This window comes from Dromaius novaehollandiae, chromosome 1 (assembly GCF_036370855.1).
Source record: "Dromaius novaehollandiae isolate bDroNov1 chromosome 1, bDroNov1.hap1, whole genome shotgun sequence".
In the NCBI taxonomy this organism is placed as follows: domain Eukaryota; kingdom Metazoa; phylum Chordata; class Aves; order Casuariiformes; family Dromaiidae; genus Dromaius; species Dromaius novaehollandiae.
The window spans coordinates 67,011,455-67,029,599 of NC_088098.1; the positions used below are offsets into that span (position 1 = coordinate 67,011,455).

General features: G+C 39.4%; 1 protein-coding gene across 7 annotated transcripts in view; it reads left to right on the top strand.

Annotated features, from left to right (window-relative positions):
- The window catches only part of PTPRO (protein tyrosine phosphatase receptor type O), a 159,071-nt gene that overhangs the window by 122,014 nt on the left and 18,912 nt on the right, over positions 1-18,145 (top strand). For 5 of the 7 annotated variants that reach the window (XM_064515535.1, XM_064515534.1, XM_026116951.2 and 2 more), the window contains 7 exons: positions 905-1,056; positions 3,254-3,374; positions 7,612-7,751; positions 10,004-10,136; positions 11,507-11,627; positions 13,123-13,191; positions 16,988-17,071. In XM_064515535.1, coding sequence (XP_064371605.1) covers positions 905-1,056; positions 3,254-3,374; positions 7,612-7,751; positions 10,004-10,136; positions 11,507-11,627; positions 13,123-13,191; positions 16,988-17,071 — 820 coding nt within the window. The remainder of the gene's footprint in view (positions 1-904; positions 1,057-3,253; positions 3,375-7,611; positions 7,752-10,003; positions 10,137-11,506; positions 11,628-13,122; positions 13,192-16,987; positions 17,072-18,145) is intronic. The other 2 variants (XM_026116952.2, XM_026116953.2) reach the window with 1 other exon arrangement.

The window sequence follows — 18,145 nt, forward strand, 5'->3', positions numbered from 1 at the left end:
GCAGCAGTGACACCTTGCGGCCCCTTCAGACAGTCCCACGCGCCGAGGTAGCCCTGCGTTTCCTTGCCCGCGCTGAGGAAGGGTGGAGGGAAGCAGGCCTCCCTGAGCAGCGGTGGCTGAACTGCCTTCGCACAAACACAAATGACTCAGCCAGGCTGACGTAGATGAGGATCAATCTGTACACTTTTCCAAAAGAAGCTGCCAAGCATATGGGTTCATTTGTGCTTTTTCCCATTTTATCCAGGCTGTCCCACTGATGTCACCTTGAGGGGCATCATCGTCTAAATCCAGAGCTTTGCCAATTGCTGAAGTTCCCTTTTGGGGCTCCATTCAATTTTGACTTAAATCCAGATTGGGGACCTGCACCTCCCCAGTTAGGCGATCGGGGTGAGCTAATCAGCTATACTCCCTCTGCAATTAAAGGAGGGGGGGGGGCACCTCCAGGAGGTAGTTCTCTTACTTGCCTTAACTATTTAGGAGGAAATGGGTTGCTGTGGAGATTCATTTCTTTCTTCTTTGACTGTACTGAATGTCACTTCTTTTCAGGGCTATAACACACTGAAGCAGTATCTGAGGCTTCTAACTTGATTTTGTGTTCCATTTATAAATGTTAAATCAAAAATTGGTTTGTGTCAGCCAGTAACTTCATGCTTTTTTTTTTAACAGAAAGATTGCAAACAAAATATACTTCTATTCCAAATGTCATCCAGGGAAAATGCCTTTTCTGTCTATTTCAGCTAGCCCTCAGGAGCCAGTGTAAATGCAGATGCTTTTCTTATTAATACCTTTCTGGTATTTTTGTGATACTCTCTTCCCAATGGTATCCTCTGGCAGAAGTTTATAATTGTTCTTGGTAATACATTGTGTTAGATCCTTCTGTAAAACATTTGTCTTATTCCCTCAGCACCAGTGGCACCTGAGATTACCTCCATCGAGTACTACAACCACCTTCTGTACATCAGCTGGACCTATGGAGGAGTTGGTACTGACCTTTCTCATTCCAGGATGCTGCATTGGATGGTCATTGCGGAAGGAAAGAAAAAAATCAAAAAGAGCGTAAGCATTACTGGGGAACGTGTAGCTCTTTCCTGTGTATTTTTGTGTTCAATTGAAAATGTTTTTATTACAAAATTTAAGCAAGCTGACTGAGATCGGTAGAAGCCTCATCAGCTCAAGTATGCACTTCTGAGGACTCACACACTCAAAATAGTGAATGAGCAAAATGACTGTATTTGTGATTTGACACAAGCGGTGATAATTTAAGTGAGAATTTAAAAATAGCCTCATGGTATTAAAACTGTCGCAGACAGGAAAACATAAGAGTATTTTTTGGTAAACTGATATTGTCCCATCAGTTTCTAGTTAATGATAACCTAGGCTAGACATAGTGGCTGAGTTTCTTAGTTCATTCAAAGCAGGTAGTATAACTTTCCATTTTCTGACTTTATCAGACAGACGTCCTTATATACTATGTTTGGTTTTCATTTTCTATTTGAATACAAGTTCCACTACCTGATGAGATGAGGATTTCATCCAGAGCGCATGCACTTGCTCAGAAAACTTGGCTGACATACAGAAGCGTTCTCAGCACATGCTCTTGAACTCCCTGGCGCAATTTAAAAATCACTTATAAAGAGAAATCCGTGTTTTGTCCCATTATGCATTAACTACTGATTCTGTGAGGTACCGAAATACACATCTAACTTGAAGAAAAAGTGCAGCGCCTGGACATGCAACATCAAGTGTTTGAAGCAGCAGTGAAGCACTGCAGCCCAGGAGCTCCTAATGCCTGCAGTGTAGCTTCATAAAGCCTGAGGCCATGGAATTTTTTTTTTCTACACCATTGTTGGTGTTTCAGCCATTGACGTGCTGAAAGTGTTTGGTCTTCTTAAAGGGAAAGGTTTTCTTTCTACAGCTGAAGGCTAAATATATGCTGAATTAGAATTGGATTTTCAACATAAGCCCAAATTCATCAGCAATTTGTATTTGGATTTATATGGAGCCTCCGAGCCTTTGTAGGATTCTTAGTGGCTGCAGGAGTGCACCCATCTGAAGCTCGTGGCAGTGTGAGAGCCTCATTATACAATTAGTAGAACTGATCAAAAACATAAGACTTCTGAACAGCAGGAACTTCCAATATTTGGATCTTTGTTTCAAATGTGGAAGAAAACTCAGTATTTTTTTTCTTACAAGTAAACTATTTTAAGAATTGAATTGTAAAAAAACAAACAAACAAACAAAAAAAAAACCCTGTGATTTCACTCCTTTCTCTTCCTTCCAAAAATCATGTTTCCCAGGATTATTATTTTTCCAGGAAAAAAAAATCTGATTTTTGTCAAAACCATAATTTTCAGTAAAGCTTATTTTAATATTAAATTTTTAAAATAAATGAAAGATTAAAATCAGAGGATACCTAAAAAAAAAAATCCAAAACTTCAAAACTGTCTTTAGGAATATTTATCTTCTTATTATTTTAATGACAATAGAACCAGCAAGTATTATTTAGGAAATGCCCGTAAGAACCTATTTACAGCTCATTTCTGTGCTACCACTCGTATTTGTAAATACTGGTGCATGTTTACAGGCTAAAGGATATACCTATTCAGTCTTCTGAATTTCAGCGCAGTTTCAGATCACGTCTGGTTTCAAATCTGTAGGTAACTCAAGTCAGTGCTTTCTATGGCTTATTTTATAATCTAGTCTGTGTCAATTGGTCCTGAGGTCTATGTCAAGCCAATAGATCTGCAGATAGATGTTAGACTTGCCCAGCCAGATCTAATTTGAAAGTTCTGAGGATATATATGTGTACTGGCTTGCCTGTATGTAAGTTGTATCTTCTTCTTAGAGATATTTGACCAGATTAAAGAAGTCCCCTAAAGTTGCAGTGGAGTCAAGTCTATGATTTGGCTAAACTTAGTCTGGCATTTTACAGAATTTGAAAAATCCAGATGCAAGAGTATTCTCAGTGATGTTGTGAAGGAGTTTTTCTTTCCTCTTTAAATTTTCACTGACTGTATAGAAAATGCAGTCTGAGATTGTCTTCTCTCTGCATTGTGGTATTCTATTGAGCATTATGATTTTCTTCTTTTGATGTCAGTGGGAACCGGTTCATTTAGCAAGTTCTGAGTATGCGGAAAATATCTGCTGTAATGCATAGAATTTTGTCTGTAGTACGTTAAGTGATCAGATTAATTTTACAAGAAGGATATCGGCTTTGGTAATATCTAATGCTTAGTGTTTATGATTATTGCAGGTAACACGCAGTGTGCTGACTGCAGTGTTGAGCTTGCCTCCAGGGGACATTTACAACCTTTCAGTGACTGCTTGTACTGAAAGAGGCAGCAATACTTCCCTGCCCCAGCTTGTAAAATTGGGTAAGAATATGCTTGCATGTTTGTTAGGCTGTAAACTCGCTTCAGTGTAAAAGTAGGTCTGTCAGCACGTTCAGCATCTTCCTCATTTCAGAGTCATGTACCTGTGACTGCATTTTTTGAAAAGTTGTAATTTTCACCTCATCTTGCTGTGAAGATAATCTCATTCACGTATGTAAGACTATCAAGAACGGCAGAATCTGCCCATAAGTGGAAACAGGAGAGTGGAAATATCTTAATGCCTCCCTGGGAGAACAATCCTACTCCATAATTATTTCCCTAAGAAGGTTTCAGGAACTGGGTTTCAGACTTTGCAGCTGAACTTTTCAATACAAAGCAGAACCCTTCTCAGGTTTGATCAGCCTATTTCTGAGTCTCAACTCTGTCTCATGGTCTGATTCCCTGTCTCCTCTTCTCTCCCTCTGGACAACTCCATGGTCCTCCATCACTGAAAAATGTATTCTTAAGTAAAAATCAGTGATGGTATTCTTTATAAAAAGCAGTCAAATTCATGGCTGTGGAACCCAGCATCATTCTTGTGGAAGTATGTATACTGTATTCAAGGAAACAAAAAAGACTGAAGAAGTGGATCCTTTAGGTGAGAAGGACTTTCAGATATAACTTTCTCCTCAGCATCTCCCTTTACCTCTAAAGAAGACAGCACAGTACACCACTGTGCCTCCATAGCTTTTACATTACTTTTACACACACATAGAATCCTTCAGCCCTAGCTACCCAAAGCTGTGAAAGTATGAAGTGTGCTTAACTGCATTTACAGGCATTAATTCCACTGTGAAGACGGATAAGGAAGAGTTAGTAACTTCAAACTAGATTGTGTTCTCTACCCATATAATAAACCTTTCTTGAGTGACAGTGAAAGGAGTAAACTTAAAGAACTCCACAATTTATGATTGAATTAGAGGTCTTGAAGTAATTATCTATTCTTCTTTCCACATAGTTCTCTTTTACTCAGATCTCTTGAACAGTGTTGGGGCAAGCAGTGCAGTCACAAGAATCTGAAGCTTTTTGAAGTCTTTCCACTGAAGGAAAGGACGGAAATTTGAAGGATATAGAAAACTTCCATGGATTTTTTTCTTCCCTGTGCAAGTCCTGTCCACTGCTTGCCCCATGTGTGCATACAGTTAAGTGTGTGTGTTTGTTCCTAGAACTGAGTGGGTGGATGTGTGGGGGTAAATATATCCCCCAGCCACCATTATGAAAATGTTTTAGGGGGAGTACGTGGAAACATCGGTTAGCTTTATTTTTCAGGCTGGCACATGAATGTCATGTATTATTCATGTTGCACACCATGCAACCTAGTTATATCTTCCAATTCTTTGCTTATGGACAGGGAAAACAGCAAGCGGTGAGTGCAGGCAGACTCTTATTGAACTGTTATGGTTGTTTTGCTCTTGTTCTTTTATTGATCAAAAAAAAAAAAAGAAAATGGGATGAATTCAGTTTTGATAAATCACTTTTAGACACTGCTTTTATTTTTTTATTTCCTTTATGCTGTTTGCATTTTGAATAGACAAAAGTAAGGCTATTTTACCAGAGGTTTTTCTTCTCTGTGTTTCTGAGGGAGCAATGAGAGTCGTAATTAGAATTAGTGGGAACTGATTCTAAGTGATAGACGACTCAGCACTTGGCAGTCACTTAAGGCCTCCTGCCAAATGTTCTTTCCTCCATGATGTTTGCTTCATCCTGGCAAATTTCCACTTGCAGACAAATCAAGCCATTTGCTGCAGGCAAAAGGAGGATGTGTTTGGAATGATGCCCAAATATAAAGCTCATATTTTAATTGAGACCATTTTTTATCTTGAGTAGGGAATGGAATGTGTTTCTGAATCTAGGAGCAGATATACTGGGGGGAATTAAGGGAGAGAGAAGCCTTCCCATGTAATTTTGGGGCAACATGTATCCAGCAGTCCATGTGTGACAAGGAAGAAGCCATGTAACTATGCCTCGGTCCCTACCCCACTCTCTTTAACTCACTCCCTGTTGCCAGTATAATCTTGGCAGCCTCCAACCCTAAAACACTGGTCTGATTGTCTGAGGATCAGATGCTTCTCCAAGCATCTTCTCCAAGATGCTTCTCTTGAGCAAGTCATTTATGCATTTATGCCAGGCTTTTGATGGCAAATCTTACACACCACATCCAAGCTCCTCAGACAGTATCTAAAGAAACTATTTGTGAAGGAAAAAAGAAGAACAAAAATGTTGTTGTATGTGTTACTAGAATCTTCCAGACAGCAAAACATTTAACATGCGTAGAGAACTGGGGATGAGATTCTGTATTCACCTACTCTGTGATGACAGGAGAATAACTCTGTGCTGATCAGGGAAGTTCAGTGAGCTGCTACTTCTCACCTTGTTTTATGCTTTCCTTAGTGCCTCAGTCTCCTGGCATAAGCTCATTGCTTGAGAATGCCAAATTTCATTAAATATCAATAGATTACTAAATCCACAAACTCTGCAGAACAACTTGGAAACTTACGTCCCAAACTTCACACCCTCCAAAGGCAAACAAAAGGAGCCCAGGATGCCTGAGGTTTTGAAGGTTTGAGATTGAGATTAAGGGATTGAGTATCCCTTGTGAGAAGCCATCAGGACCAAAATCAGGAGCAAGCCTTGGCTTTTAAATGATTTTGGAAAAAAGTACATCTAAACATCACGCAAAAAAATGTCTAAGCTGTTCTCTTTCTGTGCTCCTTAGGTTTTCCTTTCCTGTTGCTCTATGCATTTGGTATTCCGCTTTAATTCTAGCAGACATTGCAGTGATAAGTGACCTCCACTAGAGGTCAGATGTTGCCTCTCAATGACAGTTAGCAAGGCCACTGCTGTAAATGGAGACGAAGGACGGGCCTGCAAAGAGAGAACCAAGCCTGTCTTCCCGTGTGTTATGGGGGCTTTGGGTTGCAGATTCAGATCCTCGTTTCATGGCTGGGTCTAACTCCTTAGTGGAAATGAGCAGGGGTGTCTCACCTGAAGGTATCTCTCACCATCATTCCTAAGAGGACCCTCAGAATTGCACTCTCCCAAGCCTTTCCCAGTGCCAGGTACAAAGACGAATGGAAAAGGCTAGAGCTGGCACTGTTTGATCATTTGAAAGTTCCTGTTAACAAATCTGAGGTGGGCCAGGCTAGCAGATTCCTACTTCTATATCCGTAGCCCCTTACACTTTCCAGGACTTAGGATTTGAAGTAGAATTTTCTCCTTTTGTCATTTTATTTTCTTCCCTCTACTTGTTCCTTATCCATCCCTTTCTGAAGCAGCATTTGTTTTTCAGTTGCTTGATTCCTCCCCCCCTGCCCACTCTGCACAGAGCTGCAAGATATGTGAAGTAACACTTCAAGAACTGAAAAATGAGTGCTTGGAGGCCCTGGAGAATCAGTGTATGGCTAAGCAAATACTCACTTTCAATTGGCAGTGTTCACACCATACTCCCATACCATCCAACAGTCTGCTGTTTTTAATCTCTTGCCCAGGGGATGGCAATAATCTTCCTATAAAAGCATTCATCTCCTACTCCCCATGGAAGAACCCCAGTCCTTTAAAAATGTTAGCAGATTGACAACTGATCCAGCACAACAGCAACAAAATTAAAATACTAAATTAGAGAAGGTCTGGACCTTAGGATTCAGTGAGGAGGAGATCTCCTTATGCAGCTAACTAAAATGGGTGCAGATCCGATGGCTGTAAAATGATAACCTGCAAAATACCAGACTGGAAGATTTTTTTTAACTGCTAATTGACTAAACATTTTCTCTGATAAAATTAGATGAAGCTAGACAGTGTTCACATGTGGAAAGCTGCTTCTTGATTGCCTTCTGGGGCAGGACTTGCGAAGCAGAACTTTCTTGCCCAGAATGTGTTGCTAAGAGGTGGACTTCCTTTTTCTCCTGGAAGAGTTTCTGCAAACATCTTTCTATTAATAGAATATGCTGGTCATCCCCAAGCAAAGACTCTGCTGAAAAGAGAAGTGAAGTAATTATCCAACTGTCCAAACAGAGAACAGTTTAAATGAAGAAGAAAAACCTAGACACTTCACCACCTTCCTGTTTTACATTGGTAACTTACAATCATGTGAGCCAAAGTTTTACATCAGCAGACTTTATCTGAAAGAAATGAAAGACAGAAGGCATCAGGCATTACCTTAATTTTTGTTTGATGCTTCCCCTTCTTGGTTGTCCAGAGACTTAAAGATAATCTTAATAAAATGAGATTTTCTCTTCACCAGAACCAGCCCCTCCAAAATCGCTGTTTGCTGTCAACAAGACTCAGACTTCAGTGACTCTGCTGTGGGTGGAAGAAGGAGTGGCTGATTTCTTTGAAGTCTACTGCCAGCAGGCTGGATCTGATCAAGAAACAAAAGTCCAGGTATGTAGGTGCCTCTTCTTTGGCTTCTGTTCTTAATTCCTGAAAAGCAGACCTGGACTTTGCATCTTTCTATTTTGTTCTCTGTTGCTTAGCATTTATGTATAAAGCCTGATTAAATTAGATGGTCAGTACACATGTTTGGTCATTAAACCAAAGTTAGCCATGCAGTTAAGAATTAAATGTGAAAGACCTAAGCTACTAAAGCATTTGAAATGCTGAAATATTGAGATCCTTCAAAATATTTAGATTGGCTTCTGACTTGTAGACCAACATTAAAAAAAAAAAAGAAAGAAAGAAAGAAAGAAAGAAAACAAGCAAACTCAAGTAAGAGATTGTAACCAGCTGGACAGAAGCTATGTGCATCTAACACATCCACCAGAGTGTCAATTAATGGCTCTAATACATTCTGCAATACCTAAAACGCCACAAAACTAAGGGCATTTCAATGAGCAGGAGAGGAAAAGTGGCCAGATAGCTTGACAAGGAATGGGAAAAATAGAGGTATTTTGGTACCATGGAGCTGGGATCTTTTATGCAGAATCTAATTGTCTCTGGCTGACTTTTCATCTGTTCATGAGGGTTCTTGACTGCAGTTGGATAGGATCCTTACTGTTATTAAAGGAGTACCTTTAATTTGCAAATGTGGCTGTTCCTCAGACAGTCGGTGCCTCTTAGGCTATTTCCTTCCACACTCACCTGCTGAGCTTCTCTAATGAGCCTCCTTTTTCCTCTGTCCATTTAGATACCAGTGCTCTGAGGCCACATGAATATCTGAGTGTTCAGACTGGTAATGCTAGCTCTGTGAAACGTAGGAGCTGTAGTAATTTTGAATCCTTGAGACTCAATGCTGTGCAACATCTGAGGCTTATTTTGAGGTTTAGCTGATGGTCTAGTGATTACATGATTACATGCCATGAGACATCATTCTCTTATAGGGTTACTCATACATAATGAGAAATCATTTCAGAAAAAAATAGAAAATAACCCACTCAGCTTATCCCAAAGGAGACATACATACTCTTTAACCCTGTGTAAGACTAGCCTGTGAATTATTAAATATTTTATTTAAATTGAGAAAGGCACTGACTAAAGAAAAATTCATTTCAATCTTTTGAATAGTTCAGATTCCACATCTGGATTCCTGCTTTTTCACAGTGAATAACCAAAGACCACAGAGTTGTTATCCACTTAGCAGAGATTCAGAATAATGATGTGATTAGGCAAGGAAGGTACACAGGATTTGCAGCCGCAGTATGGTGCAGATAAGTTTTAAGAGCATCAAGAAAAGACTGCTCCATTTTAGCAGGAACTTCATGGGGTTTCCCATTTGTTGAAGCGAACATCCAGTACTGGGAAATACATAGAGATTACAGGTTACTTCTCACTACATTCATCACACTCTCTTCTGTGTTCATGAAGAAAGGGGAAGGGCTCAGTAGTTCTTCTGAACCATTAGGAAGAGATGCTTTCCCACTAGACTGGTGAAAATTCTTTTTCCAAGATTTTCCATGCTAATTAAATGAACATTTTCATCCCTTTCCTCCATTTTTAAATCAGCAAAAGAAAGAGCAACAGCTTTCTAGGTTTAAACATCCTGAGCTTTGGATGAATAATTTACATTTCCCAGAGGAGAAAATGGAAAAAATCCAACCAACTCCAATTGCCAAACTTTGGCCTCCTTTCAGCTGAGGGAATCAAATTCTCTTCCATTATACTGAAGTACATGTGATTTTTGTTTGTGTAACTGACCTCAGAATTGCACTGCAACAGGAACCCTTGTAAGTCCAGAAGTTGCTCATGACTGAAAACAGGCCATTGCAAAAATCCTGCACTCTGGGCTTGCTACAGGATCTCACACTCCACAGCTGGAGTGAGTTAATTCATAAAGCCTCTCCTTGTTCCTCTTCTGAACCACTAGCTCAGTGTCCCTGCTTTCACATCTGCAACCCACCTTTGGTTCTACTGGAAAGTATAGAAAAAGCTTTTGCAAGCCTTACGGACTTATATCCTTAAGTCAGTGCATTTTTTTGTAGTTGTATTCATTTGCCATATCAGCATTTACAAAATTTCTTTGTAGCTGCCTGGCTTCCTGCCTCTTTTTGAAGGGGTACTTTCTGTAGGTTTCCAAGAGTTGGCTTCTTTCACCAGATCTAACTTTATCTGGACAAATGCATAGGTGGAGAGAGAAGCACTGATTTGTGGTGTTATATTTATGGGAGACAAACTCCTGTATATTTTTCCCTTGTCTGTAGGAACCTGTCACTGTCTCGTCACATGTAGTGACGATCTCCAGCCTAACCCCTGCCACTTCCTACAACTGCAGCGTGACCACCTTCAGCCACAATAGTCCCAGCGTCCCCACTTTCATTGCCGTCTCCACCATGGGTAAGCAGCACTTCCCTGTTTGCTTCTTCCTTCTCCAGTTGCAACATCTGTGTCTCCCTGATTTCTAAAACTGCTCTCGGTTACTCTGGCAGCAGAGGTTGCACGCCACTGAAGGGCTGCCAGCTGTGGGTGGGATGGGAAAGCAACTTGAAAAGAGTTTTAGAAAAGTCCCGGTTGGAGGGTTGACTTGGAAAAATATAATCTAGTGGTTCAGTGCTCTGTTGGATTTTAGAAGTCATAGTTCTAATTTGTGGTTTCAAAGCTGAACATCAGGGTACCACCTGATGACATTTATAGAGAAAAATTTATCCTCAGCCAAGCCCAAACAAAATAAGGAGAAAGTCGCATTTACAAGCTGCTAAGGAGAGAACTTGCTTTCTGCTTTCAGCAACGAAGTGGGGACAGGGTGGGAAAGAAGGAGAAGGGCAACTGGGGCATCTTGAACAGTCACAACCCAAAGGCAGAGCTCCCAATGGAAGCTCCTCCAGCATGTCATGAAGTCTGGCTCTGTGCTGACACTGAAGAAAGAATGTCACTGTTGTGCTACCCACAGCATGGAACTTTTCTTTAGAATCTCCCCTTCAAAATAACCACAGTCATCTCTGCCAGGTTAGAGTCATATAGCTTTAGTCACTACTCCGACATTACATATTCCGAGTTCAGTGCCCAGTACTTAGCTTAAAATTCTTGATTTTTAGTTTGAGAAATGCTTCTCTATACTACTGTGAATGCAAAGTTATTCCAAACAAGTTAAGCAGGGAGGCTTTCTTCTTACAGAAAGAGCAGAACAGGGTATCTGGTCTCAGGATAGTACCATTAATAAGCATGACAACGTGGAACAAAAATAAATCACGGTTTTGTTATTGAGAACTGATTCCAGCTCTTATTTAAAACAGAATATTTTATTAAAATTTATTTACCAATGCCATTCAATCGTTTTCAGCCCATTTATCAACAGAATCTCTGACACTTTATTTCACTTTTGGGTTAGAGAGGGTATAAATTATTCCTGAAGAACAGCTTAACAGGAGTTGAAATGTGTTTTGGGGACATAGATGATGATGAATATCTGTATTTTATATTTCATTCTCCCTCTTCTCATGTTTTACAAGAGTCAGTTCAAAGGAAAAAATTCAGAACACGACAAAGCTTTAAAAAATGCCACAGTGAAGTCATTTCCCCAGGAAAATTTTATAAGGGCAGTAACTGGTCAAAAACTCCCTTTAGCTCTAGTGGTAGATTTTTCTCTCTGTAATGCTCCAGGGTAAATGAGAACACTTCAAAAAAATAACAATATCAATATTCAGGGAAAAAAATACCTGTAAGCTCTTCTAAATTGAATAACCAAGAGCCATTGTTTGTATGTACAGTCACTGAGATGAATCCCAACGTAGTGGTAATCTCTGTGTTAGCCATCCTAAGTATCCTTCTGATTGGACTGCTGCTGGTGACTCTTGTTGTACTCAGAAGAAAACATCTGCAAATGGCCAGGTAAGTCCAGATTTATGCTCATTCCAAAATGTTCAGACAATAACAAACATGTCACAATGATAGTTGCAGTTGAGGATGCCTGTGTACGTGGGTGATGCTCAAGATGTTTGTGAACAGGATACCTTAAAAAAAGTTGTCTTGCTGCCATTTGGGATTCCCTCTCTCTACTTTAATTCTTGACTTGCGTTATAAGCCTCAACTTTGGTCCCTTTTGAATTTTGCTGGATTGGGTCAATAAGAAGTGCACTCACTTACTGTAAAGGGAACCTCAGGTCAGGAACCTAAAGGACAACTGGAGTCTTAGGCAGCTGGGCATGAGCAGGATATCAAGATGCTTTTGCAAATCTGTCTTATGACTTGGAACAAGAGATTTTTCCTATCACCAGATAAAATCATTAGTTCATCAGGTCCCAGATTCCGCATTTCAGAGGCTGTGGAAGGCCCTGAGCCTTACATATCCTCCAGACCCTCCATATGTGGTTCACCTACTGAGTAAAGCATCTTGAAGTCTTCATCTTTTTATAATCTATGAATATATTTTAACTTTCCCCATTATGTCAGGGGAAAAAAAAAACAGTTTCATTTCAAAAATTTATGTTAAGAATCTTCTTCTTGGCTATTGAGCAGACATTGCATTTTATGTGTTGTGTCTTGGCTGTATATTCCATGCAACAGATTACCACATCACAGATTTTTCAGGCCATCTATTTCAGTGAACATTATGTTGTTTGCTTCTTTTACACATAACTGGTTCTGGGAAAACCCCAAGTAAATCGATTTTCTTTCCTGTCTAATTACTGTACATGCAGCCCAAAGCTCTTTCCTTCTCGCTTCCTCACTGCTTCTGCTACAGAAGATAAAGACTTCAGGAGGAAACTAAAAAAATAAATTCACTGAGGAGCTGCAAGCAATTGTTTATTTAAATCAAGGAAGCAAAAACAGTCAAGTCAGTTTATCATATACAGCTGAAAATAATGGGCTTCTCATAAACTCATTGGAACAAGACTCAGGAAATGCAGCTTTTACACAATTCCTTTGTGCACTCAGAATTACCATGCTGCTGCTGTAAAATGGAGACAATTATATATCTTCTTCTTAAAGGAGTTGGAATAGTTAATTTTTAGTGTAGAAAGGTGAATATTTAGTATGTGTACTGAGACAGGCAACTAGTGCTATAAAAATCACAAATCTAGATAGAAAGTGAGAACTATTTAAGGTCTTTAGTAGCACCTTTTCCTTTTTTCCTTCTTTTTACAGATTATTAGGAAACTTGATTTCAAGTGATGTTGAGTGTTTACTGGTTCTGGAGGGCTATGTTAAGGATGAAATTATTCCAATTACGTTTATCGCACATTATCTCATAGACCTAGTCACAAATGTGAGTGCTCAGCAGTTCTGAGAAAGGTCTCCAAGAGATCTCTGTTAAATCAACATCATTGCAAGCACTGTGAATCCAAAAATGATAACTTTGTACCCCATGGTCTTCCTGAAACAGGGAGTGCGGGGCTGGAACCTTTGTCAATTTTGCATCATTAGAGAGAGATGGAAAGCTTCCTTATAATTGGTGAGTGTTTTGAAACAAAGCTTTTAATTGTTTCTCCATCTCTGCTTTTTAGTAAATATGATCTTTAAATTTTAAGTGCTTAATTTTTATGTGATCACTGACACTGTTTAAGATAAAGCTACTTTACCTGTTATTTTAGTATTTTATTTCTTTGAATGATGACTCAGGACTATATATTCTGTCACCTGCTATTTTTAGAAGGGAATGATGTATAACATATGTCAACCAAGTTTGTTTTTGGAGGATTTTTTTTCTTTTTTCTTAGACACATTTCCTAAAATAACACAAGGATGAAAACTTGATCTATAAAGCCATTAGCAGGTCCATAGAGATATATTTACATCTAGGAATAAGTTTGCCTGTAGATGACCAATTAGCAACTGTCTTCATGCAGTGCCATTAGTTCATTTTCCTTGTATTGAAAGACCAGGGCAAGCCAACTCAAACATTTACTGTAGTTTTGCATTGAGTGCTGCTGAAATGAGTGGAAGAACAACAAATTCTTGCTAGTCTGGAAAATCACCGACTAGAGTTGCAGGCACTAACTGTGGACTCCAAGCCATCACTAACACCATCTGTTTAAGAGAAGTATTTGAACAAAGAAAATCTGTAGGATTAGCTTTTACAGAAGAAAAAGGGCCTTAAGCAATCCTTGACTGGCTGCTGGCTTGGTCATTCTCATTCATGTTCTTGTTAAATGAATGGGGGCTAATGACTGACCTGGTGTTTAGTCTTCTGTGAGGCAGCTGTTAGCAATCTATGCAAGAAGACCAACATCTTTCAAGGCAAGTCTAAACACATATGTTTAAAAACATACTCTGGCCATCTGAAACACTGCTCAAGTGTGTAGGAAGAAGGAAATATGAGCCTTGCTTTTACACCCATGGTCAGCTATGTTGACAGTCAAGAAGTTGGTGCACTTGGAACTGCTTCCATGACCTTGTGGGACACTGCCTGCCAACAAGAACAGGATTAAGTGGATTGATACTGCACCAAAACAAGCCTTTTGCTAATAGGTGTGCAAACTGAACTAACAAGCCTGGCAAATGCTGTCAATACCTCACAGTGCTGCTAATTAACTGGATATTAAACAAGCTTCACTTGCTTGGTCTAGCTTTAATAGCAGCCAGCTGTATGCAGTAGAAACTAATCTCTTTTTCAGCTTCTTCTACCTGGACTATGTTATTAGCAATGAAGGCAGAAGATCAAGTGCTCTTGTTAATTAAGGATCCAAGCTTGAATCAAATGATTAAACTAGTAACAGATGTTATTAAAACCAGAAAAGACTTTTTTTATGGGAAGGGGAATTAATTAATAGGTTTGGATTTGTAAGGGAAGGTTCTTTTTGCTTAATTTAGTGTATGTATATGTATATAAATACATGTATATAAATACATATATAAATATATATAAAATGTTATAGAAATGTATTTGAAAAATATTCCTGTTGAATATCTCTGTAAATTTCAGTAACTGAAACCAGCATGGCTAGATTTATGGTCCTGACTTCTCTGAGTTAGTAAAGACATCCCCTTTTCTGTGCTTCCATTGCCTTCTGAGGGAAAAGCTCAGGCTTACCTCAAGACCAGATGCACTGTCCACAGCAGAGGGGGAACTGTGGCCCCAAAGACAGGCAGAAGGATTAAGAAACCTATTTTGCTTGGGGCCAGTCCAGGGACATAATAAGAGTGGCACAGGCGTATCTGCTGATTCCTGAGGAAATGTCTGCTCAGCAGAGTTTTCACAATTTGACCAGTCTCTGCATCTCTCTCTCTCTCTTTTAGTTAAATAAAAATTTTCAGTACCTCTCAGCAGTAGGGGAAAGACTTCATAATTCCAGGTAGAGAATGGAATTTTATTTTTTGAGTAATTGCATATTTTTCAGTTATTGAGTAAAATCAATTGCTGAGAGTTCCTAAATGTGCCTACGCGTGGCCCTGCAAAGGGCATGCTTCCAAACAGTCCTGCTCTGCCAGCGCCTCTGCTGAAGAGCTGGCCAGCATCTACCTCTAAAAACGAGCAACAAAACTCTTGATGATGCAATGATGAAAGAAAATATGGACTTAAATAATTTCTTCTGCCTGTGTAGGCAAGGTGAAGTAAACACTCTGGAAAACCTCACTTGGGATATCCTGAATGAAAGAGTATTATCTTGGCAACACAATCACTTCTTTCTTCTAAGCCTAATGGGAACCTCTCTGTGGAACCAGAGCTCTGCTTTCACAAGGCCAGATTTCATCTTCAGTCCAGTCCCACAGAAACTTTCAGTGGTTAAACCCTAAGGCCCTGTTCCTGAAATCACTTTGGCAGATGCTTAGAGAACTAGAAAGCTGAATTGCTGTGCTGGCTGCACTGGTGCTGTCCTCAGAGCGCAAAAGAGTTGCCCATGTCATTGGTAACCTTACTGGTTTTGTTGCTCATTTTTAGAGGGAGATGCTGGCCAGATTTCCAGCAGAGGTGCTAGCAGAGCAGGATTGTTTGGAAGCATGCCCTTTGCAGGGCCACACGTAGGGCTTTTGCTGCTGGCTGACCCACCAAAGCCACACCAATGTCGAGGGAAGGTGCTCCTCGGAAATTGCCCCATTTTCTGTTCAGCAACAAAGTGCATTGAAGTATTATCTGCAATTTCTGGGTGGGCAGAAGTTTTCCACCACAGGTTGGAGATTAAGAGTAGAGACAACTACAGCAGAGGTGACTTGCTTTCCAGGGAAAACACAGTATCTAGTAACTTCTTTTTAGGCAAGACTACTAAAAAAGGAAATTTCACCTCCTGTTTCCTCTTTAGAATAGTTCTGTGAAGGTCAGTATTACTTTTAAGAAATTAAATTTTCTGACGAGAGGGAGAAAAAGGAGCTTATATTTAGCCAAAAATCCTACTACTGGGGGAGTTTCTGTTTAAGTTTCATGAATTTTTCATGTTTGCAAAGTCCTTGTTGCCCACTCTACCAAAACAGGTAGACCAGACCTCAGTGTGTTTCCTTGATTAAGGCATAGCCGAATCTGGTAAACAGTCTGCAAATACAGAATTTTACAACTATTTTTTACTCAAACAAACTTCATTTAGCACCAGTGAAACCTGCTGTGAATAATTATTCATAGAGACTAAGGAAAGAAGTTCAAATACTGTATTGGTGAAAACCTAGGAGAGAATTTAAAACACTTAAAGAGGGAACCCTTGACAAAAGCTCTGTGGCCTTTTTCAGAAATCTGGCACAATAGGGATTAAGAGATATTGCCATGATACTCATTTAACTTCAGTACAGATGTTCCTGCTGACATCCACAGGATTACTTTTAGGAACAAGTGTGGTAGATTATAATAGTTATATGTGATGAAAATAAAATATATCTGTCCTGAAAAAGCTCAAAACCTCAGAAAATAGGTTTAGCACTACTTAAGTAATGAACACGGGATGTGTTCAGGATGTGTTCACACACAGTAACACAGGATGTGTTACTGCGGATGAAATATTCAATACATGTCAGTCTCTGAAAATCTGCCATTGTGTAAGTTAACATTGCTTTAAAATAGTAGGCCTGAATCAATACCACAAAACACATTTATTCTGATTATATAGAATTTTGTTGTGGACAGCTGAAAATGCTACACAGGGTCTCAGCTTGAGGAGTAAAAGCTCTGTGGCTGCTAATAATATTCTCATAAAGAAAGTAAGAGGAAGCCTATACGATTTTAGCTTGTTTTTAAAATAGAATTTGCTGATCTCCTGACTTCTGTTTGTCTTACTAACTTTGCTCACTTTTTCATCTTTATGTATGTTATTTATTAATGCTCACAGGCGTAGAAGTGTATTTGCTTTCCTAACTCTGCTACCCTCATGCCTTTGGACTGATTATCTTTTGGCATTTTATATTAATCCTTGGTAAGTGATTTACTTGTTTTTTCCATATGCAACGTTTAAACAATGTTTATTTCTATTATATGAAAAATGTGTGGTACCTTTGTTTTCAAATGGGTCGAAGCTCTCTAAGTTATAATTTTCTTTTTCTAGAACATGGATTGGAGAGGATGTGGGTATCAAAGTACTTGCTACCCTGCTTCGTCTATTTTGTGTCTGTTTATGCTCCAACCCATTTTGGTATTAAAAAGCTAATTTTATGATGGTCATCTTATTCATTTCATTGCTCTTTCTTTGCAATTTTTGCCACTTCATTACAAACCCTGCCTTTTTCTGACCCAGTTAGTCACCTGTTCATTGCTTGGCATGCTGCTGCTGCTTTTGTCATACTAAAATTGCTTGATATTGCCCCACCTGTTTGTTGTGTGATATCTTTAAGGTGCAGTTAGTCTCCTGATACCAATCAAGTTTTGCTTTTGGAAACATCAGTTTTCTGAGCATCCATATAGACTAGCATTCCCCAAGTGCAAAAATTGGCTCACTATATACGTGTGTGTGTGTGTGTGTGTGTGTGTGTGTGTGTGTGTGCGTGCGTGTGTTTAACAGCTTCATCTATAAATAGTTTATAAAGGCTTAGTAAATGACTGACTGGTGTTTTGAAAATATGTAGCCAATGAAGTCCTAGGGTCTGTTTAGAACCAGAACTGTTTCACAAACTCTTTACAAATGCAGTTATAATCGACTGTGATCCCAAAATGCTTCATACATATAAAAGAAACTTTTGTTCCTGATGATCTGGAGTCCAATAGTGTGTTGTGTACCAAAAAATGTGTTTGGTACCAAAATGAAGATTTACTTTTGACCAAACCCTCTCCCTGGCATTATCATACAGCAACAACGCCCTGGTAGTTAGTCACAGAAATCTTCTGTGTAGGCATTCCTGAGACTGGCTTTCCTTGAGTCACATTGGCTCTGTAGAAGAAACCCTCTAAATTTGGAGTGGGCCCAGACATAAGAGTGATTTTTATTTTATATAACTAAATGAAGGGTGTATTTCTCTTCCCCTGAAACGCAAAGCGTGCTCTCCGCACAAACCCG